Source organism: Bos mutus, chromosome 23 (assembly GCF_027580195.1).
Source record: "Bos mutus isolate GX-2022 chromosome 23, NWIPB_WYAK_1.1, whole genome shotgun sequence".
Classification (NCBI taxonomy): Eukaryota; Metazoa; Chordata; class Mammalia; order Artiodactyla; family Bovidae; genus Bos; species Bos mutus.
The window spans coordinates 46166009-46192674 of NC_091639.1; the positions used below are offsets into that span (position 1 = coordinate 46166009).

The window sequence follows — 26666 nt, forward strand, 5'->3', positions numbered from 1 at the left end:
GCCACTCTGAGAAGAAAGACACTCAGCGTGGGAGAATACCAATTTTTGCAACATGATTAGGAAAGTCACCTCATGCCATGCACTGACCTTATAAACGTGATTATCCTGATCAAATTATGTGTGTCTCTGAAACACTGATCATTGTCCTTTTTTTCCTGTTTTTATGCATAATAAAGTAAACTCCCACCATGAGGTTCGAGGGACAAACGACAAGACGCTGTTTTTTTGTCTGGACTCCTAAAAGTTCACACAGCTGGTCCGTTGCCAGTTTCTGTTGGGTCCACGCCCACAGAGGCGCCCTTGAACACGTTAGTAGTGACATGTGATAAACATCACTTCACCCCTGAGTGACTAGGCCTCCCCTGAGAGATAACAAGCAGACACAAAGAATATATGTTGGAGCGTACTTTTTGCCTTGCGTGTGCTTGGCTGGCAGCCTCTCCCTTCAGAACCTGTGTTTCGTACGAGAGCAGCTCGACTTCCACCTTGTCCAGCCAGGTGCACAGCTCCTCGTGGGTGGACTGCAGCCGACGTGCAAGCTGCAGTGCCTGCTCCAGGGTCTTCGCAACGTCTGTGCTCAGCTTAGTGATGTCCTGGTATCTCGCTTTAATGGCTTCCAGCTTATCTTGAATGATTAAAACCTCATCACCTAGAATTTCAAAGGCATGTTATATCTCATGAAAGGGGAAGCAGAGTTCTTCAGAGGTGATGCTACGCTGATGAGATTTTGGGGGGTGGGGGAGAGGAGACACTTTTCTTAAGAAGCTCTGACCCAAGAAAAGTCCTTTCCTAGGTTTGAATCTTTCTGGGGATTTCTGGCTGATGTCAACAACTCTGCAAATGCAAATACAAAAAACTGCCAAGGACCACAGCACCTTCTGTCTTGTGAAAGCACCACCTTGCGTCTATCTGTATGGTCTTTCCGTGTTTAAGGTTAAAAACCACCTGGGTCCAAATACTGAGTTTGTGACTCATTACCTTGTACAAGGTACCTGACCTCTCTGTGCCCCTGAGTACTTATTATAAGAACAGAGCCTACTTCATAAGGTTGTGATAAAAATTCAATTAGTTTATATTTGCAAAGTATTTAGAATGGTGCCTGTCACAGGCATACACATGTTTATGTACAGCCTGGGTGGTGGTAGTTTAGTCACTAAGTCACGTCCGGTTCTTGGACTCTTGCAACCCCATGGACTGTAGCCCTCCAGGGTCCTCTGTCCATGGGATTCTCCAGGCAAGAATACTGGAGTGGGTTGCCATTTCCTCCTCCAATGTATAATCCGTGTGTGTGTTAAAAATAATAAACTCATCTGTACTGTTCCGACAGATCTTCACCTGACTCTATTTAATTTTCAGACACACAGAAAAATTGCATCCTGGGCTTCAGGTTCCAAGTGTAAGGCTGTAGCTATGATACCAAATTCCTCCCATGCATAATGAACAGTACCTGCCCCCACAACACGCATGCTGAGCTGAATACAGATACAGTGAGATGTTCTTAAAGCCAAAGGGATTACTAAAAACAAGTCGCATTTATTTTCTTGGTGAGTTCAAGCGCAGAGAAAGGAAGCTTGGGCACAATCACACTGCTTCTGCTGCTAAGTCGCTTCAGTCGTGTCCAACTCTGTGCGACCCCATAGAGGGCAGCCCACCAGGCTTCCCCGTCCCTGGGATTCTCCAGGCAAGAACACTGGAGTGGATTGCCATTTCCTTCTCCAATGCATCAAAGTGAAAAGTGAAAGTGAAGTCGCTCAGTCGTGTCTGACTCTTCACGACCCCATGGACTGCAGCGTACCAGGTTCCTCCATCCATGGGATTTTCCAGGCAAGAGTACTAGAGTGGGGTGCCATTTATGTGTCACCAAATAGCACCTCTTTTAAAATTTTACAAAACTGTCCACAACCGCTCTGCCTCTACAACAACTGCCTTCCACAAGTGGAAAGCTAATTTCATTCTGCCATGCAATTCTCTGACCAGTGCTCAGTATCATGAGTAATACACAAAACTTTCATTAAGAACTCAGTGAGATCATGAGAAAAAAGTGAAATCATAGTCCAAAATCCCCTTGATCGGCCTTCAAAGTGTTCTCCAGAACGAAGTCTTGGACTGGCCCCAAAATTCTAAAGTGCTTTGTGTTCTCCCTCCCCCATCTCTAAAATATTCTGAAAGCAATGCACAGTGTTCATGGAATGATGATTTGAAAGGTATCTCACCTGTTGTTCGTTTAAGTAGTTCCAGGCCATTCAGCAGAGCCTGGTCTACATTTTGTTTTCTAAGCTGGATGTCCTCTTGAAGAACCTACAATACAGGTACCATCTTGTTATCAGCTAATCTTAAGAGAATGTTAACTAGGTTTCATTTTTTTGAGTAAACACCTCGCATTTTCAAATATTCCTCACTGTTCTCACATTTACTTCTCCTTGTTTCAGCACTGTGCCCATGTCTCAGTTCAACTATCGAAATTCTCTCCCCTACTCAGAAAATGAGCTACGTGGAGAGACTGGAGTATTGGTTAATTGTGGGCCTTTGTATACAATGATGAAATAATAAAATGAAAAATGAGCAATCTATTACTGGATAAACTGAATCTCTTCTTACATTACGTCTGATTTAATTGAATATAACACTCTATATTTAAAATGGATAAACAACAAGGACCTACTGTATAGCACAGGGAACGATACTCAATATTGTATAATAATCTAGATGGGAAAAGAATCTGAAAAAGTATATATATACATATATATATAACTGAATTGGTTTACTGTACACGTAAAACTAACACCACACTGTAAATCAACTAAACTTCAATTTAAAAAAAGATCATTGTATACAAAGGCAATGTCTTTTTTGAGTACAGGAATTAACCTAAATCATAGCGAACATAAAATAATACAGAAATAAAGAGAACTGAGAAAATAAGGTCAACTGAAATGAAAAAGTAAAATAAATCAAAATACCAGCAACTCAGCCTGCTGTGTCCACAGCCCCTCGGGGCTGGAGTCCTGGACCGAGAGCCGCCTCAGCTTGTCATGCACTTCACTCAGCCAGTTCATCAGCTCCACTTCATCTTCCCCAAAAATCTTAGCATTACACAGAGCCTGCTGCAGGAGCTCAGACCTGCTGTGGCTTTTCTCTTGAATCTCAATGTACCACACTTGGGAGGAGTCTAGTTTACTCTGCACCATATCTTTATCCTCCCTGGAGCTCAAAACCTTTAAAGACTGGCCAATGCTAACAGCCTGGTGTAAATGCTTATTGTGATGCAGGATGTCATCTTCTAAGGCCTAAACGAGGTTTAAAAAAGGGAAACAGAAAGAATGGACAAATAAAAATGACAACATAAATTGAACAAAAAGATGACACATGAAATGGGTATAAGGTTGAACTGAGGCGTCACCCAATAGCGCGTAACTCAAATGCGTGTCATAAAACCTCAAAGCAAAGGGACAACTGGATCCCACGGGCGTGTGATGGGAACCTTACTTTGTGCTGCTCAATCTGCTCCTCCAGCTTGGACGCCTGGGTTCCAACAGGCTCGCAGTTCGCCAGCCTCTTCTCTGTGGTCGACAGCCACTCGTTCAGCGGCTCTAAGGTTTCGTGAAACTGCTGTGCTACCACGGAGATACCTTCCAGCTGACGGTTCCTGAAAATGTGCCAACAGGAAGGTCATTCGGGGATGAGGAATGTGGGAAGCTGTCAACAGAAAGCTTCACTCATGCTCCTGCGTTCCGCTCCCAACACTTTTTGTAGAAAACATCTAAGGTTAAAATTAAAACCTCTCACACTGAGAGGACAGTTTAAAATAGTTCTTATATTCCCTGTGCTTCCCCTGCCAGGGTTCAATCCCTGGTTGGGGAACTAAGATCCCTCAAGCCACTCAGCACGGTGGAAAAAATAAAACAAATATCTATAAATCTTTTTTTTAAAAAATAATAGTTCTATTAAATTCTCCTTTAATTTTTAAAACTGAACAAAGACCAACCTCAAGAACCTGAATCTTATAAAAATCTTAAGTAACTCATCGTAATTCTTACAATAGTTATAATTTTAGTAATGGTATAATAACAATAGCAGCAATAATAATGATAATAATAGGCAATATTTACTGAACATGTATTCTACGATTTACAAATTAGTTAAATTCAGCCAGAGCACCAGTTACTGAGACTGCATTAGTCAAATGGTCAAAATTAGATGCAAGTTTTGAAAAATAAAGCATCCCTTGCACTGGAATTACTAGTAATTCCTCTCCTCCTTTAAAAAATATAGTGTCAGGTACATTTCCCCGAAGCAACATTTATTATTTTATGGACTAAAAATATCAGGAAAGAGAAGAACTATTTCTCTGACTTCTACAAAACAGAGCTTGAAATGCTTTTAGAAGACTCATCGTTTCCTCCATTGAAAGGGGGCCATGTGAGTTAAAACCTGCTCGAGCGGTCCTTGGTTTCCACTGAGGGCAAGTGATTGTGCCGGTCTGTGTACGGAGAACCTGATTCAGTATCCAATTCTGCGAATCCTTTCTGCTGGGACCAAGAGCTGCTGTCTTGACCTGTCATCGTGTTTAATGCTTAGGAAATGACCTGATTTGAGACATGGATGTTCTTTAGGGACAAAGGGAATTATGAAAAACTGGCACATGCTGCTGAATGTATTGAGTTGGCCAAAAGGTTTGCTAGGGTTTTTCCGTAAGATCCCACTGGAAAACCCAAATGAACTTTTTGGCCAACCTAACAATTTTTGTATCTTTATATCACAAACCACGTATGTATATATTTTTAAAACTTTCAGTTGAAACACATTTCACCTTTAAAAAAAATGAGTAAATTACTATATTATTTTTACCTTCTGGATGATCACTATCTATGACTCTTCTTTCTAAATTCTATTAAATAGTATCTAATCACCTAGAATGAATGGAAATAACTTTTGAGACTAGGTTTAATTGGCTGTGATTTTGTAAGGGGATTTATTAATGTGTGAATCACAATATGACCACAATCCCTCCACTTAATACTACTGTGAGGATGGCTTGGGAAAAGGACAGTCCTGGAAGAAAAGCAGAGATCTTGGCTTTCATTCATTTAAAAAAAGTACTGAGCACCTCTCCCATGGTAGTAATAGTAATTCTAGGGCATTACACAGAAGGAATAATCTACTGATACACTTTAAAGGCAATGTGGAACTCCCAGCCTCCTTGGGAGCCCCTTACTCACTTGTCCTAGAACATCGTTTCCTTCTACTCTGTAATTCAAGATTAGACAAACCCTTCTCTGCATTATCCTATGAAGAGTTCCAACAAAGGCAGGAATGTGTGGAGACGCTCATTCTGTTCAGCGGGTCATCTGTTTCCAACCCAACCAGTAGGCACTCCAGTGTCACAATGACTTGACGTGGGTCAGTGGAGCGTCAACGGAGAGAATGAAGGAGGAACTATACTCAATATCCCACGACAAATGGTAAACCAAAATGGGGAAGAATATTTTTAAAAGAATGTATATATTCATTCTTATATGAAGTGAAGTTGCTCAGTCATGTCCGACTCTTTGCCATCCCACGGACTGCAGCTTACCAGGCTCCTCCGTCCATGGAATTTTCAAGGCAAGAGTACTAGAGTGGGTTGCCATTTCCTTCTCCAGGGGATCTTCCTGACCCAGGGATCGAACCCAGGTCTCCCAAATTGCAGGCAGACGCTTTACTGTCTGAGCCACCAGGGAAGCCCACATTCTTATACATATGTATATATATATACACATACACACACATATGTGTGCAACTGAGTCACTTTGCTATACAGCAGAAATGAAAACATCATCATAAATCATGTATACTTTAATAAAACAAAAAAAAAGAAATGTCGTGAAGCCCAGCGGAGCCACGCTCCAGCTCCTCACCTTGGTAAACGTCACAGCACCCTCCACCAGCCTCACTTCCCAGACACCTCCCACTCCACTTTAAACCAGAACGTGGGACATCCCTGCCGCAGCCGCTCAGCCTTCGCACTTTCAGTGCTTCCACTGCAGTGGGTGTGGCTTTGATCCCTGGTTTGGGAACTAAGATCCCACATGTCGCAGGGTGTGGCCAAAAATAAAATAAAATTAAGTAACTGAGGGCACCATTTACAAAATATTATTAGACAGTCAAAACTTAATTAGAAACAAAAATAGAAAAAAACAGAGGTTGCCTGTCACCTCCCCACCCCAGGCCGGGTTCTTCCGATTCTCCACTGCCATGGCACTGTGTGCAGGTTTCACTCTGAACCATCACATTCGTCCCTGCTCTTCAATGGCCACCAAACCCTGCTACGGTATTCCCTGAAGGTAGTAGGGATGATCTGACCAGTGCAGCCCCGGAACACCTGGCCCTGCCTGATGCGTGGCAGGCAGGCAATAACTATGTTACAAATGAATGAAAAAAGGACCCTGCGAGCGATACACTGCTCTTAGAGAGTTGTAATAGGGACCTTCCTGGTGGTCCAGCAGATAAGAATCCACCCTGATCCCTGGTCGGGGAACTAAGATCCCAGACGCTGCAGAGCAACTAAGCCTGCACACTGCGACTACCTACGAGGTCCACGTGACGCAACGAGAGAGTCAGTGCACCGCAACAAAAGATCCTGTGTGCTGAAACTACGACAGGTCGCAGCCAGACAAATAAACAGATAAAAACAAAAACAAACACACAAGAGTTGCGAAAGATCTGGGGACTACAAGACATCCCCGTCGGAGGAATGAGACGAGAAGCGCCAGCCCTCTATGTTCACATACGTGACAAACACAGGAAGAGAACAGTCTGGAAACAAAGTAGGACCAAAATAGAGAAGTCAGTACAAAAGCCACTGCCGCTCTTCCCAAACCCTGGCAGCATTTACGTTACCTCGTTTCGGCCTTACTAAGCAGCGCCTCCCATCGGCTATCCAGCAGACTCAGCTGTTTCAAAATCTTCACTTTATCCAGAGGTTCTGCCGTGGCGGCGATTTTCTCTCCTTCCCGTTTGATCACCTCCACAGTAGATTTGCGGTCATCCAGCAATCTTTGGAGAAGCTTAGGAAAAAATAGTAAATAAGAAAACAATAAATAAATGGAAAGGAAACAAAGGAATAACTGTATAAACATATGCAAAACATATGCTTTGTAGCATACTTTTGACATGTGACAAAAATAACGTTGGATGGGTTCACATACAAAAAGATTTGAGAAGTAGAGCTTTCTCAAAAACCTCATCCTATTTAATGATTCATTACTACTGTGTTAGACACTGTGGTAGAGGCTTTTCGCAGTAAGTAAAATGAATATTGGTAAGGCCACTAAACTATTCATTCTCAACTTTTTAATACAAGATAATGGGGTAGAAGGATGCTTCTACTCAGGAAAACATCACTGCACTGGAAGCGCAAAACCCTCATTACTATAGCGAAATGGGAACGCCCTAACACTCAACAATGAGCTGTCCCACTGAGACAGAAAGTTCATTACAAATCATCACAATTTTCAAAACCTTTTCCCACGTTAAACAATCTACCACAGGAGGGAAGCTGAGACTCAGACCAGTTCACAGGTCAATGAGGCTGAAACCGGAGGCTCCTGGCTGCTTTTGGGAGGTAGGATAGCTCCTAAAATTTTTTATGAGGATAAAAACTAGAGCCTTTAACTAGCATTTCCACAACGACCAGAGAGTGAAACATTTGAGAAACCTTCAAAGTTGGCGAAAGAAGACTAACATTTCAGGACTGAGCAGCAGAAAAAAGTCAATCCAATTCTTCATTTCAAGAAGCCTGGAAGGGAGTGTTTGACATAGGGAGCCAAAAATCAGGATTCCCTTCCTCCACTTAAACAAAACAAGCATTTCAGTAATAAGTGCCAGCCCCAGGCCCCACGTGCAGAGTGGTGAGCAAGGCACCCGGAACGCTGAACACCACTGCTGCCTGAACCTGACCCTGACTGATCCTGGACCAAAGCCACGGACAGGCACCCAGGGGCAACACGCCGCGGGAGGGTATCCCGTCACCCAGGGGCAACACGCCGCGGGAGGGTATCCCGTCACCCAGGGGCAACACGCCGCGGGAGGGTATCCCGTCACCCAGGGGCAACACGCCGCGGGAGGGTATCCCGTCACCCAGGGCAACACGGGTATCCCGTCACCCAGGGCAACAACGGGCAAGTATCCCGTCACCCAGGGGCAACAACGCGCGCGGGAGGGTATCCCGTCACCCAGGGGCAACACGCGCGGCGGGAGGGAGGATATCCCGTCACCCAGGGGGCAACACGCGGTATCCCGTCACCCAGGGGCAACACGCCGCGGGAGGGTATCCCGTCACCCAGGGGCAACACGCCGCGGGAGGATATCCCGTCACCCAGGGGCAACACGCCTCGGGAGGGTATCCCGTCACCCAGGGCAACCGCGCGCATATCCCGTCACCCAGGGCAACACGCGCGGGAGGGTATCCCGTCACCCAGGGCAACACGCCGGGGGAGGATATCCCGCCACCCAGGGGCTGCTCCGTGTTGCCACAGCCACCAGCCCGCTCTGGATGGGGATGGGGGGGGTTTGGCGGAAAACAGGTGCATGTGTGTGTATGGCTGAGTTCCTTTGCTGTCTACCTGAGACTATTACTACGTTGTTAATCAGCTATACTCCAATATAAAACAAGAAGCTTAACAGCAATTTAAGAAAGACCACCACATACGAGGGGAGAGGAACAGGGTCCAAGAGAAGGGGAAGAGACGTCCTCTTTTAACACAGGTCAGAGATCATAAAATCAAAGTAGGACAGGTGGTTTAGGCAGTAAAAGGAACAATTAAGTGGATTACTTTCAGTAAACTTTAACGAATAGCTTCTGGCAATTACGAGCAAAGTCGACAGACAGGTTTTGTTGGCTAAGCCTTGTTCATTAACTCTGGGTAAATACTAAAGGTTTAAATTAAATCATGAATGGTAATAGTCATATTATTTTATTTAACACCATAGTATATATTTTATATTTATTACATTATAGAAATTATATATTATATTTTATTACGTATTATATGTATCAATTTTTTTCAAAAACCAAACAAATGCAATGTGTTTCCTCTTATGCTTCTTTATTCCTTACCTCTAAATCTATTTCTAATTAGTTAATTTCTCAAGATACTAAAGTCTTCAAAGAATTTTCAGAGAGAGTAGTACTGGATGCCAAAACCCAACCAAGCCTCTGAATCCATTCCTTTTTTTAAGCGTGTTGTCTTTTTAAAGGTAAACCTTATCAACACACTGTATGCTAGGAGCCCCCCAATGCCATGAGTCATTTCAAGCCGTGGATGACACGAATCAATACTGGACGGGTCATTAATGCTTCCCAATGACCACAGAAGTTGTATGTGTGGCCCTAAGGAGTCAGCATCCCTCTAAGGAGTGTCTTTCCAACTGGGTCCTGTATGTGCAGCGTCAAAAGACACAAGAGCCCAGTTTTGAACACAGGGATCAACTCTCTGCCTCGTCAGTACAGGCTGAATCATAATAAACTGCCCATACTGACCTCATACAAAGACAACTGCATATGCACCAAACCAGTATATCAAAGAACCGTGATATCTCTGTTCGAAGTCACCTTTTCGCTGAGTGAGGTCGTCCTTGACTGCACTATTTTTTTTTAAAAATTGTACACGTCCCATCTCCACTTAGCACTTACTGTCCCCAGCTCTACCCGCTCTCTTCCCAGTTCTTAGCTCCCACCCGGCTTTATTTATCAGCGGCCAAGGTTAACACTAATTGCTTTCTTTTGTTTACTGTCTCTCTCTCCCTGTTCTTCCCTTCCCATTAACACTTAAACTTGATGAGGGACTTTTATGTTTTTAATTTGACGGTATAGCTCCAGCACCTGCAAGGATGACTCACCTGTGGCAGATGATGGACGAATATTTGTTGAATGACCAACAAAACAAGGTCTAGAACATCGATTACTGGTTAATGAAAACATTCTATTAATACAGACAGAGTCACAAGGTAAACGTTTACTCTCGTTATTAAGGTGTAATGGGAAACAGGAAGCGCGCGCCGCTAACTCACCTTCTGCTCCTGTATCTGGGCCTTCACCACCTTGAACTCGGCGGACGGGGCTTTCTGATTGGCCACGAGCTCCTCGGTGTCGCCCATCCAGCTGAGCAGGGACTCCAGGGCGTCCTGGAAGCGCCCGCAGTGCAGCAGGGCCTCCTGGAGCTGGGCTGCCCGCTGGGCCACCTGCACAGCCGGGGCCTCAGTTACCACCGCGCTCGTGAGGAACCACACACGCCCACCAGCCCGCCCTGTCCAAGCTTCTGCCCATTGATCACAGATTCTCTCTTCCTTCTCACTTAAAACTTACTCAAGGCACTGCTCCTGGGCAGGATACAGACAGAAAGGAGACAAGCTCATCAGCAAGTCAGCCCAGCAGATAAGGTTACCCTCTCAACCCAAATGCCAAAGAGGAGGACTCTCGGATTTTGGATGTATCCAATACACCAATGATTAGCAAAGAAGGGTTCAAATATTTTAAGGTTACTGAAAGAAACAGTGCCTTTTTCATTTTTACCATTATCCATGGGGTTCCATTATTTCCTACGTTGAAAATCAAGGATAGTAATTTTTTTAAAGACTAACATTAAAAAAAAAACTATTATTTAATAGAGAGAATCAGAATTATATTCAGCCACACAAAATAACTATGAAGTATCCAATTAAATCCTGCCAGCTCCAAGCTCTATATAGGCCTTTCTTAACAAGACAGGGCCTTTGTCCTCCAGTAAATGGAGTCTCTGTGTCCCACACAGAGATACCCTATCGCCCCCTCAAAGGTCTTTTCTTTTTGGACTGAACAAGTACTTGGCAAGACAGTTTAAGTACCATGGAATATATTTATACCTGACACTGCATCCCCATTTGTGTGAGCAGCACTACAGTATGAATCAGACTCTAAAGAAGGATAAATGCTGTCTTGAGATCTGGCCACCAAGGAAGATTTCAGAGCAGGAAAAACTCCAAAAACAATTCCCTCCAGCACCAGATGAGCCCTGCCATCCCAAAACCCTTTTCTGATCATTTCTGTCACATAAAGAGCTGCTGTTGTGTTTCAGCATCATCTCCTTAAGCTATCAGAGTTACTTTCCAGTGTTTTCTGTCACGCTCATTTGGGAAAAGAGGGGATCTTCATTTCATCAAATGACATTTGGACTCAGCAATCTATAGTGAGGTGCAAACCCTCAGTCCAGGGCGGACAGACACACAGCTGCACTGTGCGACCTGCTACACAGTGCAGAATGAGCTGCTGATGAATGAAAATTAGGTTTCACATACAAAGTGAGATTTCCAAGTTCTCTGGAAAATAAGTAGACCATTTGGCAGCAGGGAGCCCAGGCCCCTGGGTGGCACTAACCTGAGGCGCCAAGCAGCCCCCATGCCCTCGGAGGTATGTGCACGGTCCCAGCCCAGGGCAGAGGACCTGGCCACCGTCCAGACAGGGCCCGCCTCACCCGGCTCGCTGCCTGCGTCTGTGCCCCCAGCCCTGGGGACACCTGGGATGGGCCATGGGTCACAGGGCGGCCAAGGAGCAGGCAGCGCAGGGAGGCTGGGCTACGGGACACAGGACTGGGGGTCCTAGAAAACGCTGGTGAACAATCTGCAGGAAGGACAAGGGAGGGAGCGCCACACCACCTTCTTGTTGAGGGTCTTCCAGCGCGCGCCGGCGTCGTCCAGGTCGTGCTCCAGGGCCTCGGTGCTGGCGCCCTTGGAGGCACTCTGGATGAGGCCCTGCCCCAGCCAGTTCACATCCTGATGCTTCACCTGCAGGGGTTCGATCTCTTCTTTTTGGAACACCTACGTTTGAAAAGAACAATAATTCTCTGAATTAGCGTACCTAACAGTCACCAAATACAAACATCTGTTCAATCAGCCAATATGGATTATAACAGATAAAGATAATCCTGGTTGTCTAAGTCACGTGTTGTTGCCTAGTCTGCCTCACAAATACTAGTAAAAAACTAAACATAAATTCATAATATTATCATGACCACTCAGAAATATTCAGGAATGATATTCTAGCTGCATTTCATCAGATTACCTATAAAACGAAAACAAGAGTGGACATGTCTTCTGTATCGCTTCATTATCACAGCACTAGGAATCTCCTATCACTCCAATTTAACTAGTAAAAAAAGGTTTAGAGTGGCATTATTTCATTCTTTTTTCTAAATGTCATTTGCAGCAACATGAATGCAACTACCGATTATTACACTAACAAAGTCAGAGAATGACAAATACTGTATGATATCACTCATACATAGAATCTAAAATATGACACAAATGAGCTTATTTACAGAGCAGAAACAGACTCACAGATACAGAGAACGGACTCATGGTTGCCAAGGTGAGAAGGGCGGACTGGGACTTCAGAGTTAGAAGATGCAAGCTGTTACACACAGAATGAATAAACAACCAAGTTCTGCTGTACAGCACACTCAACCCTACTCAACATCCATTCCATAATGAAAAAGAACAGAAAAAACCAATACGTACACCTTTATGTATCCGTGAGTCACTCTGCCGTACGCTAGAAATTAGCCAGTGTAAATCAGCTATGCTTCAATTCAAACTGAGGCTCTGTGACAACCTGGAGGGGTGGGTGGTCAGGGGATGGGAGGGAGGCACAGGAGGAGAGGACGCGTGTGTACCTATGGCTGACCCATGCTGACGTTCGGCAGAAACCAACACAATACAGCAATGATCCTCAATTAACAACAAATAAAAACTAAGATGGATAACAACAAAGTCCTACTGTGTATCACAGGGAAGTATATTCAGTATCCTGTGATAAACCCTAATGGACAAGAATATGAAAAAGTGTACCTATATAACTGAGTCACTTTGCTGTATAGCAGAAATTAACACAACATTGTTAACTCAACTATACTTCAATAAAATAACTTTTTAAAAAGCCAAAAAAAAAGGTACAGAAAATGCCAAGTAGCAAGATGATAAGATGGGCCTTCCTGGACAAGAATCCTTATGGGCTCTTCTAAGCAGGCCTGCTGCTAGCTGGCATGACATCGGAGCCTCAGCTGGAAATGGGGGTCACTGACAAGAAGATGAGCTGAGCCAGAGGGGCCACACACGGGGACACAGACGGCAGAAAGGGGTAGGCGGGCACTGCGACAGCATGGATGCCGACACGTCCAGCCCCTCAGCCTCCGCCAAGACACCAATGGGCGTGCAAGAGGCACAGAGGCCTCCCCACCGGATCCCAGCACACGTGGCTTGCACGGCCACTCTGTGGGCCCTGCCTGCACTGTCGGCGGCTTTCCAGCACCTCCCAGCCAACCCTCCAGCCCACCCAACTTACAGGCCGCACTGCCTGCAACTGGCAAAGTATCTAACTAATGTATTAGAGTAAAACGCAAGTTCCACAAAAACACCAATTTGTTTTCCTTAGAGCTGCTCTATTTCCTGGGCCTACCACAGTACCCAGCTTGTAATATGGACCTGGTAACTACTTGCCAAATGAATTATCAGTATAGAAAATTGTATTCCTATCTTGGGGTGGGTGATGATCATTCCTCAATAGATAATACTATACGTCAACTCTTTCATAGATAATACCAATGCTTTAATATTCGGCTTGAAGGTGTCAAGAGGACAATAAACTCATTTAACTAAGGAAGGAAAGCTTCAGCTGGAGATTAAGGGAAAACAAGGTTTGGGGTGCTGAGTCATTATACTATATAAATGTAACAGTCCAAGTGAATGAGTAGTTAAACAGAATATAGGAAAACACAATAAAAGCAAATATCAAAATAGGAGTTGAGAAAACACTACAGGCACAGTATGGAAAATAATTCTGAAAGATGTAGAGGCTGCCAAACTCCCCAGACTTTGGCCCATGCCAGCATATGTCTGTGCTATAGTATGAATGAGTACATTAAAGAAGAGCAAACAAAAAATGCACGATCACCTCTTCTAAAAGTCCCCTTTCAGCAAAAAGCCCAAACATTTTCTGACAGTTTCCACACTAGCTAATTGTTTCTATAGAACAATACTCAATATAAAAAGTCAATTACACACAGAGAATTATAGGAGTTCCCCAAATCACGGGGACAAATACATAAAATTTTTCATAATTTTTAAAAGGCATTAATGTACCTAATAAGTCAATAGAAACACTGCAAGTTAGTGAAAACAGAATTCTGCCGTATGATCCTGCTTCTTTTCTATACCACTTTCCAAGTTACTATTTCTAGGAATAGCTGTAGATATGTTTTACTACTTACCAAAAAAAAAAAAAGGGGGGGAACGGCTACATTTTTAATTCCGGGAACTTGTCTGGTACATAAGGATTCAGGGAAAAGTTTTGTTCTCGCCCACAGCTAGTTTTCGGTGGAGAAGGCACCACTCCAGTACTCTTGCCTGGCAAATCCCATGGACGGAGAAGCCTGGTAGGCTGCAGTCCATGGGGTCGCTAAGGACTGAGTGACTTCACTTTCACTCTTTACTTTCATGCATTGGAGAAGGAAATGGCAACCCACTCCAGTATTCTTGCCTGGCAAATCCCAGGAACGGCGGAGCCTGGTGGACTGCCGTCTATGGGGTCGCACAGTCGGACATGACTGAAGCGACTTAGCAGTAGCATAGCTAGTTTTCAGGGCAAAAAACAACAACACTAATAAAAATGTTCCAGTAAAGTGTCTTAACCTCTCGTCTTGGTTTGAAAGGAATGGATTTCAGGGTTGTCTATCAGCATAGTTCTGGCTGAGTCTAGTAATTTTCAAAAGTGCTTCTCAATATTCACTAAGGGTTAAAAAAAAAAAACTACTAAAGAATCTATATACTCTAAGAGTTTAATTACTTTCTACAAATAAACTACAAAATCCTTTATAGTAAGCAAACACTCTGTTAAGCTCTCAAACTAGCACACCATTCAATGCAAGGAAAGGGCATGGCTAATTAGATCAATTATTTCATAGACTGATAGCATCCAAAAGCCTTATCTCTCAGTAACAAAATACCTAGGAAGAGAGACTCTCCCTAAGGCTAACCCTCAAGCATACAAACACAAGAGAAGCTTAAAATAAAGTAAAATTACCTCTGAGGCAAAGTTTACCAGAAGAGCTTAGGAAAAGGACCAAAATAGCTGAACTTCAATCTAAGTGGGAAGAAAAAAATTACAGGCTTGACAACCGACGTCTCCCTATGACAAGGCTGCACCCTTCACTCGCTCACTTCACTCAGCACTTAGCAAAAGGGAAGGCGGGCTTCGTGGACTGCAGAAGGCAGCACAACCGCTTTTCCCCGCATGCAGAGCTGCAGAGAGAACACTTTGAGCACGTGTACAGAGTCCTCAGCTTGAGGAGAGCACTTCTCAGACCACAACAATGAAACACTGTGTTTGCTCCTTCCTAAGCCCCTTCAAGCTTAATAAATCCCATATAACTGCCCTTAAGCGGCAGGACCTTAAACCACAATTTGTGGAGAAGCCTAAGCTTAACATGAATTCACAGTGGAGGGGGGGCATGCAAATGAAGGGGAACGGCCACCATCCTACCACCAGGAGCAGGAACGCAAACAGCTGGCAGTGATCATGCTCCTCAGGAACCATCCCTAATTAGCTTGCAGTGATCGATGGATCAATGTCTGCCATCTGGCTGGGTACCAGTCAACCACCCCTTGCCCCCCGCCCACTGCACCCCAGCCAGAGACAGGACAGGACTGACCATGGTCAGAGACACCAGTGACCACTTGATGGCAAATTTCCCATCCCTATTAATTACCTGAGCAGAGTGAAAGCCATTACAGACAGGGTCCAAGGTTCCTGCATGGGCCCCTGTTTTCCGGGGAGCGGCTTGCTTTCTTACTGCTCTGAATTGTGAGGAGCACGGCTCACAGACCGCCTCCATCTCCTGGACAGAAAGAGGAGCCTCCACACCCTCTTGGGATGCTACGTTGGATTCTTCTGAATCGTACTGTGTCAATAACGTCAGATTTTCCACTAAACCCGTGCCACCCCAATCTATGACATTTCCCCCCAGATCTGTGCAAGAGACAGCCAGCTCCTCGGGAGAGTCTCCCACAAATTCCCTCCTTTGGGCAGTGGTTTGGAATTCTCCTGATCCGTAGGTTCTTCCTTCTTCTCTGGGATTAGAAATGCACTTGCTTTCTCCCTCTCTTGGCAGAATGAATGAACCACCCTTAAGAGCGCTCTCTCTGACATCATCCTGCAGGCAGCTGTTTTCACCACGGATTTCCCTTTGACCATGGACAGGTTTCGTTTCCTCTGGTGGAGAAGCATCATGTAAAATCATCTTGAAGTTGTCATCAAGGTGGGTGCTTCTGCATGAAAGCAAGGGCATCTTCTGTTCGCTGATGGAATTAACAGAAAAAAAGGGTCTGTATTGCTCTGTGGTGTGAGCATCTTCCACAGAAGACAGGCTTCTGATTTGGGACGGGTCTCCGGGGAAAAGGCGCTGCTTTTCCTCCCTCTCCGCCGGAGGGCCGCACAAGCCAGAGTCGTCCTCCTCCGACGTGAGAGAGCTAGTAGCCCCTCTGCACTTGCCAGCCTTGGCAACAGCATCTGACAGATCAGCAGGTTCAACAAAAGAGCTTTCACTTTTGTTTGCATAATCCACGAAATTGGCCGGGACGAACATTCGCCATGACCGTCTATGCTCTTTCTTTTCCGCATGGGATTTGGCTTTGGGTAAGCCTGTGCTCCGGATGACGTCGCTATTGAGTTTGAGGGCATCAAAGATCATCTTTTCATCGAGCTTGTGGGCTTCACGGCCTCTCAGCTCGAACGCACTGGAAGAAGCAAGGGGACCGTTGGAGCACAAAGAGCTGACATCCAGTGTTCTGTGACTGTAGGGTAAAGTCCGGTCTGTGAAGTGCCTGGAAGACAGGCTGCCCTTGGAACCCGAGTCAATCTGCTCATTCAGCCTAACCGTGTCATAGATGGAGCGCTGGGGGACATAGCAGTCCTCAATGTTGAGATCCTCCTCCTCCTCACCTTTTCCTACGCAAGGGGGATTCTGACGTAAACAGTCTGGTCTGCTCAGCGGCTTCCCCATTGCGGAGCCCGTTACAACAAACACTGCAGCTCTTGACGCAGAAAGTGGGAAGTAAGGCCAGGCATGTTCCAGAAAAGCACACTTCTGAACAGAACTATAAAGTGTCTCCAGCCCAAAGATGCATCTTAGATAACACACGTCATCACAGATGAGGGGCTGAAGGCCAGCAGCAGGGCACCAGTCCACGTGCAATCCTCCCTTTACCTGGTTGTGTGAGAATGATTCTCAAAAATAAAGTGCATCCAATAACAGAGAACTGAAGTCTCCTCCCCAGCCCCTGGAAGTTCCCTTTCACATACTCCAAAACACAGAAAAAAGAAAACAAATAATACACTTATCAGTGGCTCAAACACTCAGAACATTCCATTGTCGGTCCATTTCCCTTTTTATTCTAATTCTGCATCTGAGATTTCCAGATTACAATTTCCCCAGGAGCAAGCATCTTTATCCACTGAGTGTCAATTTCAGCAGAGGTCTGGTTAATTGTAATCCACTTAAACACAGCTTGCAAAACTCCATCTCTTATAAATAAACCAAGGTTCAGAAATTTAAAAACACTTGGAGACTTGAGACCACAGACTATTCCGATGAAGGCACAGATCAAGTCTTCAGAGAAAAATAAGTCTAACACACTGTAAGAAAGTTCAAATTTTCTTTTACTCTTTTTGGGAGTAGCTATAAATAATCCTGATTCGAAAGGCAGGCTCTTCCCATATTAAGCGTCTTCGAGGCTATTCAGAATTATCCAAAGAGGAAAAAAATAGGCTTTTGGAAGGCCAGGCCGGCACAGTCTAGCAACCGTTCGAAGTAAATAGACAGCATGGTGTAGTATAAACCCCATTCAGAGAAAAAAAAAATAAAAGTCATTTTCAAAGAGTCTTATCTGATCTTCCTTAAGACAGCTGATTCCACCTGAGGCCACCACAGTGGAGAGCAGCCCCGCACTTCCTCCGAGGCTGGGCAGCCGCGCGGCGGGGCGGCGGGCGGGCGGGCGGGCGTCCCGAGCCTGGGCGCTCCGGGGGCGCATCTGCCGCGCGCCCCTCGCCGAGGCCCGGGGCCCGCTCCGCCGCTACGCGCTCCCGAGACCCGGCTCGGCGGGCATGTGCCCCGGACTCCGGCCCCGGCCGGCCGGGCGCCCGCAAGTCTTTCAGGGGGAGGTGCCCAGAGGCGGGCGGCGGGAGGCAACCGCCCGGCGGTGACATCAGCGCGAACCAGACCCGGCCCGGGGGCGCGCAGCGGGCGCGGGGCGCGACCGGCCGGCGGGGCGGGGGCCACCTCCGCGCGGACAGCGGGGCCCCGCGGGAACCGCGCCCCACCCTACCCCGCAGAGAGAAACGGGGAGTCGGGCTAACCCGCCCACCGGGAACCACTCTAGGGGCGCTGCTGCGGCGGACTCGCAGCCCTTCGAGGTCCGCGATGTAGAGCGCGCATCACTTTCAAGTCGGATCTCCTGTCGTTCTTTTTAAAAGCCCAAGTTCAAGTCGAACTGTTCTCCGGAGGAAACCACTCCTTAGGGTATGGAGCCCTGGGCACCGTGGACGTGGATATGAGCCGTTACTAATAACTATGCATGCCTCTCGAGGTTACTGCAAGGCTTGGGCTAAGATCAAGGGCGGTTAAGCGACTCTGGATATTTCATTAACAAAATCACAGCCAGGGAGTTTTATCCACTGAACAAACACTCTTTAAATAATACTGTTTGAAAATTAACTCAGCAAGCCAAATCTTAACCTTTGGCGGGGGGAGAAAATTTCACAGTTTCATTTAAATAAACTAAGATCTATCCATTCTTTATTTTATGAAATAAGCAATCATGCCAGAATAGCAGATAGAGCGCAGATTTTCTTTCCTCAAACTCACAAAATAATCTTTCGAACATAAATAAAACTGTGCTGGCCCCAAGTGAAGACAGGTCTAGTAAAAACAACAGTAAACTTCTCTGATAACTTAACAGAAGAGATGTGGGAGGGGCCTTTTGTACCTTTCGTGAGAAAATGATTCCAAAATGATTTTTTATAAAAGTAAGAACTGAATCTTTTTTTAAAAAAAAATCTATCCATAACCAGAACTCTATAGGCAACATACCCATTCACTTATTAGATGTAACTCGTATTAAGTTGGAAAAAATATATACATAGCCAACTATAAGGGATAATATACATAATAAACTACCCATCAACATAATAATATCAAAGCCCACTCTTCACGGTCAAGAAGTGAAATATCTCAGCAAGCACTTGATTCTATCTGAGCACACAGGCTGTTCTGCTGCCTGGATAATAAGACAAAGAAAACCCGCCCACAGTTACCATGTTTGAACAATGAGTCGGGCACCAGGCCACAATCAGCAGAGATGGAGGGACTGACTGCCAGCTGCCACGGCCTTCCTTACGCAAGTAGCTCCTGGGAAGCTACTCACTCGTGGCTACGTGGATAAGAAAGTTTCCACAAAGTGTAGACCAGAGTTGCTCACAGAACTTTTCCTAAGAAACAACGGCCCTCCTTCCAGCCCCCGTAGGCTCTAACTCTAAATCATGAACTCAGTTCTAATCTGGTCTTCCAGCTCTCTGTAAAGCTGAAGACAGCAACCCTGCATTTGAAATGAAGAGTACACTTTTAAAGCTACACAAATAATTCATTCATAATTTCAGCCATTCATCAAACAGGCTCCACTATCTGCCAAGCAGCACAGGAAACCCTGGCAAAGTGCAGGTGCCCAGAGAGGCAGGATCCTCGCCCCGTGTGACTGACAGTGAGGTGGAGAGTGTGGATGAGAAAGTGTGTGGGACACAGCCGGGAAGCAGGAAGTGCGATGGAGAAATCTCCTCTGATGGATTATATTTAACAGTGCACCATTTATTTAATAACTGAGTTCCTATTTTATTAAGCTGATTTCAACTAACTCTACAAAAGATGATCCTGGTACATTAGTGTTCCATTTGATATTTGTACTCTTAACATTATATTGGTATTGATGACAACAACTTGTATATTTATCTTTGTTACCTGAAATCAGATTCCAAAGATCTATCTGGGTAACTTAAGAGACCTCATATTTAGAGCAGGACCCGACTGGTTGATCATTTCTTCCTAAATTCGAGTTATACAGCTACTTTTCAATGCGATGCTCTCTAAAGTTAGTATTAATAAAATCAAAATGTATTGAACTGTGCTAAATATGTTTACCATTATACATATAAGAAATATACAATGAATAAATGAGCAAAGCTCTTCCGAAAAGCAGTCAAAAGTATTCAGAAATCACAATGTTAAACTGGTCTCGAAAGGCAAGTCTACACTGCCTACTTGATGTGATCCAGTTAAAATACTTTGTAAAGGTAGATAATTTTGGAAAAGTACACAAACACTAGTTGAATTATAAGCAAGAAATATTTTATATTTCTAAAATTAAAAAAGAAAGTTTCTGAAGAATCTTACCACAAAGTATCATACAATGATCCATGTCTTAGAAAAGATAAAAGGCCAATTTTATCAACTGAAACATGGAGTTTTTAGAGCTGAAAGGCTAGAAATATTAGGAAATTCAAGTGTAGTAAGTGGACAACGTTTGTGAGTAAATGCAATATTATCCATAAAAGCTGATGAACTTATCTTCCTGGCCCAGTAGCTCCTGAAATATGAATTAGAAGCCAGACAAGAGATGTGTGGGGTGTTTTGTTTTAAGTACAAACCTAGGCCTTAGAGACAACAATTTCTATTATTCTTTCTAAAACAGATATGCTTTTTGCTAAGGAAAACTGAAAGCATCTTAGGTTCTCAGGTTTTAAAGTGATAAACTTCTTTTCATGCATGGATAAAGGATCTTCAAGAATAGTCATCAGATGAATGTGAGTGTGCGTGCATGCTAAGTTGCTTCAGCTGTGTCTGACTCTTCCTTTGCGACTCTGTGGACTGTAGCCCACCAGACTCCTCTATCCCTGGGATTCTCCAGGCAAGAATACTGCAGTGGGCTGCCATGCCTTCCTCCAGGCGTCTCCTGTTGCTCCTGCACTGCAGGCAGATTCTTACTGCTAAGTCACCGGGGAAACTCCATTAGATGACTACGCAGTAACTATTTATTTCAGTTTAACACACTTTACATTTGAAGGAAAGAAGGGTATTCAGACCCCATGACCAAAGCAAACAAGTAATGAAACTTATCAGACTGACTGGTCTTGATGGATATTTATCTTGAACATTGGGTAGGGCCTTTAAACGTGCGCTCCTTAGCTTCCTGTGAGTTATCTTCACAGCATTTACCAACTGAGGCTATTTTTTAATGAATGAATAGAGATCTAGATGAATGTTTAAAAAACATTAACTCATCAGATTTTCTTATCAAGAAACCTACATCATTTCATAACAACAAAGCAAATTCCTCTCTCTCTCTGTTCCCATCTCTCACACACATGGACACCCATACCTTTAAGCAACTTCCCACGTGAGTAAAATAAATTACGTAGGTCTCCTTTAATCTAAGGAAGGCCCTTGATAATGACAAGAGATGCTACAGCCTGGCATTTTTCAGGGGTGGGGAGTGGGAACCACTTTAAGATACAAATTTATCCAGATAACAATAAACCACCAAAAAGTCCCCTGGTATGAAATCACTGGCTGGAACTGTGTTGAGAATGACCCACTTTGACTCCTTGACCTTTCTTTTGTAATTGAAGTGTAGTTGATTTACAATGTTTACAATACTGTGTTAGTTCCCGGTGAATAGCCATCTACACACACACACACACACACACACACACATAATCTATTACAAGATATTGAATATAGTTCCCTGGTGTCCAGTAGGTCCTTGTTGTCTATCTGTTTTATATCTTGTAGTATATATCTGGCTAATCCCAAACTCCTAATTTATCCCTCACTCCCCTTTCTCTGCTGGTCACTGTAAGTTTGTTTTCTGTGTTTAACTCCTGGGTCTTCAGTGAAGCCACAGGAGTTAAGAGGTCACAGGACACCCAGAGCATGGCATCAGTTAGAAGCAGACATGGAAAGAGAGCCCGCAGGCCATGCTCCCAGGAGCAAAGCCTTTCAAAGCATGAAGGCCCACCTGCTCCGCTGGCATGCGTGGTGGAACCCTGCCCCACGGCAGCACCATCCCCGCAGCATGGCGTGGCCTTTGCGTCCGTGGGCCTTCTCGCTTGCCAGCACAGCTGAGATTTCTTCTTCCTAGCATCCTAAAGCCATTCTGACACAGCTGACTGAATAAACGGGACCAGCTGATACAGCCCATGCATCAAGGGGTAGTTTCTACAGTGGAAATAGTCACCTTTAAATATACCAGAGGAAGGTGCTGTGAAATCTGCCTACTAATACAGGTTTATTAACAAAAATCCAGGCAAGTAAGACTATTTCCCCCATGAAAAACCACTTCTGAGAAAGCTTTACTGAATTTCCTCCTGTTCTCAACAAAACAGAGAACAATCTGCCATTGATCTCAAATGGAACAATATGGAGCACTTAAAAACCACTATTAAAGCATTCTTTGGACAGTTTACTTTTATCTTGGAAAATATGGTGACATTACAGAGGTTGTTTCAGGATCATTTAATAAATATCTTAATAGGATACTTGGAAAGTGATTTTTTATTAGCAGTGCTATTTACAAATAGGATCAAATAACCCGGCTGCGCCAGCTTCATGGCACCTGTCATTTTAGGTCCCCCAGCATTCATAGGAGGATGCTGGGTGCCCACTGCCTTCCCCTGTGCCCAAGAACATTCATCACGGCACAGTTACATGTGTTCTGGTTTTTGTATCCGGTTTCAACTTGGCTGTCAGGGAAATTAAAATGGAGGAAGTCTTCAGGCTCTAGAAGCAAGAGCCAGCCTCTGACCTGCCTCCGACCCTGGCTTCCACGCCTGCCCTAGAAGCACAGCAAGTCACACAGCACCGTAGATAAGAAAGGATATGTCCTGGAATCTCTTAAGCCCCTGAGGGCCTGGCCAATCCCCTACGGTGTAAGAAGTCTTCTGACTCACAAGGTGAAACAAGCAGCACTGTAAAAACTAAACCAGAGACAGACTTGCGTGTGCAAGCACGATGACATCACTTGCAGCCTGTGATTACAAGCAGGAGTCCACAAAACTGCAATTTGAAGTCTTGCCCATGGGGTGGACACACTGCTCGGGACCCTTTCCCAACTGGGATTCCAGACTGCTGTCAACAAGGGACTTTCCAGCACTGTTTAATCTGGATGTAGGTGGTTGGCTCAATTTGGTGATGTATATGCTATTACTTCCTTCTTAGGCTCCAAAATCACTGCAGACGGTTACTGCAGCATGAAATTAAAAGACACTTGCTCCTTGGTAGAAAAGCTGTGACCAACCTAGACAGTATATTAAAAAGCAGAGACATTACTTTGCTGACAAAGGTCGGTACAGTCAAAGCTATGGTTTTTCCAACAGTCAAGTAAGGATGTGAGAGTTGGACCATAAAGAGGGCTGAGCGCTGAAGAAATGCTTCAAACTGTGGTGTTGGAAAAGACTCTTGAGAGTCCCTTGGACTGCAAGGAGATCAAACCAGTTAATCCTAAAGGAAATCAACCCTGAATATTCATTGGAAGGACTGATGCTGAAGCTGACGCTCCAATACTTTGGTTACCTGATGCGAAGAGCTGACTCACTGGAAAAGACCCTGATGCTGGCAAAGACTGAAGGCAGGAGGAGAAGGGGACAAAAGAGGATGAGATGGTTGGATGGCATCACTGACTCAATGGACACGAGTTTGAGCACACTCCGGGATATGGTGGAGGACAGGGAAGCCTGGCGTGCTGCGGGCCATGGGGTCACAGAGACTCGGACACAACTGAGTGACTGAACAACAGCATTGTTCCTATTTCTTTTCTTTTAATGACTGTACCTCAAGATTAAGTCAAATAATCTAGAAGAAAATGAAACTTTTTTGTGTGTAACAAGTGGTTTCTTTTGTTAATGAGTTCTTCAAACCTGAAACTTAAGTACTGGCTTAAAAATTCTCTGCCTTAAGAAATTTTTGGTTCAGAGAGACGAATACCAGTGATTTGTTCATTTGTGGGAACAAACAGTGACAACTGGGGCAGCCACAGAGTGGCCGGAAAAACCAGCAACAGGTTGTGGGTGAGGCTTTCTACCGCGGCCCAGATGGAGCTGGGGAAGGTCATTATTTAGCTGGAATGTGACTGCATGTGTTCGCTAAAACATCACGTTTCTTTGCTCTTCACCGAGATTAAATCAATTCAATGTGCTTATAATAATTACTTCACAATGATCAGAAGATCTGATTGGCTGTTGGTGACATCATAGGAAGGCCGGTGTATATTCCTTGTGTAGAATTGGTAGGTCTTTGAAACACAGTAAAAACATGAAAACCTTAATATTCTATTTGATAATGGAGTTTTGATTTGAAGACAATCTTGAGCTGAGAATCTTCAACAGGAGACAGTGATAGGGAACTCCAAAGGGACTTTTTCTTTTTGTCTGGGAATGTATGATAGTGTACACAGAATTTAATGCAATAACTTACGGAAGCATAAGTAGAAAAATGGTACTTTGGGTTATCAATAGTAATAGAAAATACATCAGTCTTTAGACATTTTAGTCCAATGACTACTATTTAGAAATAGGAAAATGATTCAAATTATTTTAAAACATAGCTGAAGTAACCCAAAAGGTAGTACCAATCTCTTTTCAGCAACCTGGAATACTTTCACTGACAGTGAATTAGCACTCTTGGTTCTGAACAATTTTTATTTTCAATCGTTACATTTGGGTTGTATTAAATATGAATTAACTTTATCCTTTCAAGGATATTAACAGCTATTTCTAAGGTTAAATTTTAGGGGGGAAAAGAATGGAACCCTAAAACTCTGTCTCACCTAGCTTATATAATCCATTATGCTCCTAGTGAATATAAGGCATCCTTACTGAGCAACTGGGTAATAGCTATGAAGCTTCAGAACAACTCAGAGGGCAGCCTATTCTATACCATGAAAAACTGTTGAAAGATTTTCCCCCTGACATTAGGTTAAACTAAAGCTCCCTGGTAGAATAATGACAAATTGCATTTTATTCCAAAGTCTATAACGAAAATAGGTCCCGCACTGTGGTGTTTTTCTGTTTCATTTTTAGAAATTATAACATAGCAAACTACTAGTTGTTTTTTTTTTTAACTCAATACACATTATTCCAATGAAGACAATTTTTAAATCTTCCTAAAATATTATGTTAAAACTCATGTTCAACCACGTATTCCAAGTTGCTGAAAAGAGATTGGTACTACCTTTTGGGTTACGTTAGCTATGTTTTAAAAGAATTTGAATCATTTTCCTATTTCTAAATATTAGTCATTGGACTAAGCTTAATGCCCAGCAAAAGTTAGATCGAGATCTGAATTAATTTACAACTATGATCAAGAAAGATATAATTACTAGGACAAGGAAATGTTTGGTTCCCTTTCAGAAGCAGTGGTGCTGGAGGTTAACTGTTCTCATCATTAGCCTCATCACCGTATCTACGGATCTGTTTCGACAACTATAGTACCTAACATATTCTTTAAGTGCTTCTGGTGTTCTGGATTAAGACAAATAATGATTGATTGACAGATGAATGGCTAAAACAGATGTGATACATATACAAAATGGAATACTCAGCCATAAGAAAGAACATGGATGGACATAAAGACTGTCATACTGAGTGAATAAGTCAGATAGAGAAAAATGTCAAATGATAAACCTAAAAAAAAAAAAAGACAAATGCACCTATTTACAAAACAGAGACTCACAGACAGAGAAACAAGTTTATGGTTTCCCAAGGGAAAAGGTGGGGTAGGGATAAACTAGGAAGTTGGGATTAACAGATATACACACTGCTGCTGCTGCTGCTGCTAAGTCGCTTCAGTCGTGTCCAACTCTGTGCGACCCCATAGACGGCAGCCCACCAGGCTCCCCCGTCCTTGGGATTCTCCAGGCAAGAACACTCGAGTGGGTACTATATATAAAACAGATAACCAACAAGGACCTACTGTACAGCACAGGGAACTATACTGAAGATTCTTAAATAACCAATAAGGGAAATGAATCTGAAAATTTTTATATATATGTATATGGGGGAGAGAGGGATTAAACAATAAATATATATGTGTGTGTATATATATATATATATGTATACACACACACACATAACTGAATCCTGGCTGTACACCTAAAACTAACATGATATTGTAAATCAACCATACTTCAATATTAAAAAATCAGGAAAACAAACATAAATGACAACAATGGATGGTTATTCAAGGCACCCAAATCAGTCTAGAGCAAAGATGATTTGAAAGTTTCCCAGAAAAAAATGTAAGATGTGCAATGTGATGAATAAAGTTGACCAAAACACTGCACTATATTCACAAAACATCCAGGCTCTCTCTAACAACTTAACACCTACGTGACCCTGGGAATGTCACTTCCCCTCCCTTGTCTCAGCTTTCTTACAATAAGATGCAAATAATAATAGGACCCAACTCTCAAGACTGTCAACTGGATTAAAGACAGTCTAGTGTTTGCTCAGTCGTGTCCAACTCTTTGCAACCCCATGGACTGCAGATGGTAGCCAT

General features: G+C 43.9%; 1 protein-coding gene across 21 annotated transcripts in view; it reads right to left on the reverse strand.

The window, feature by feature from the left end:
- The window catches only part of DST (dystonin), a 516386-nt gene that overhangs the window by 72859 nt on the left and 416861 nt on the right, over positions 1–26666 (reverse strand). For all 21 annotated transcript variants that reach the window (XM_070361385.1, XM_070361379.1, XM_070361397.1 and 18 more), the window contains 7 exons: positions 11671–11832; positions 10051–10221; positions 6880–7046; positions 3487–3646; positions 2961–3287; positions 2214–2298; positions 408–649 (listed from right to left, as the gene is read on the reverse strand). In XM_070361385.1, the coding sequence (XP_070217486.1) occupies positions 408–649; positions 2214–2298; positions 2961–3287; positions 3487–3646; positions 6880–7046; positions 10051–10221; positions 11671–11832 (1314 nt within the window). The remainder of the gene's footprint in view (positions 1–407; positions 650–2213; positions 2299–2960; positions 3288–3486; positions 3647–6879; positions 7047–10050; positions 10222–11670; positions 11833–26666) is intronic.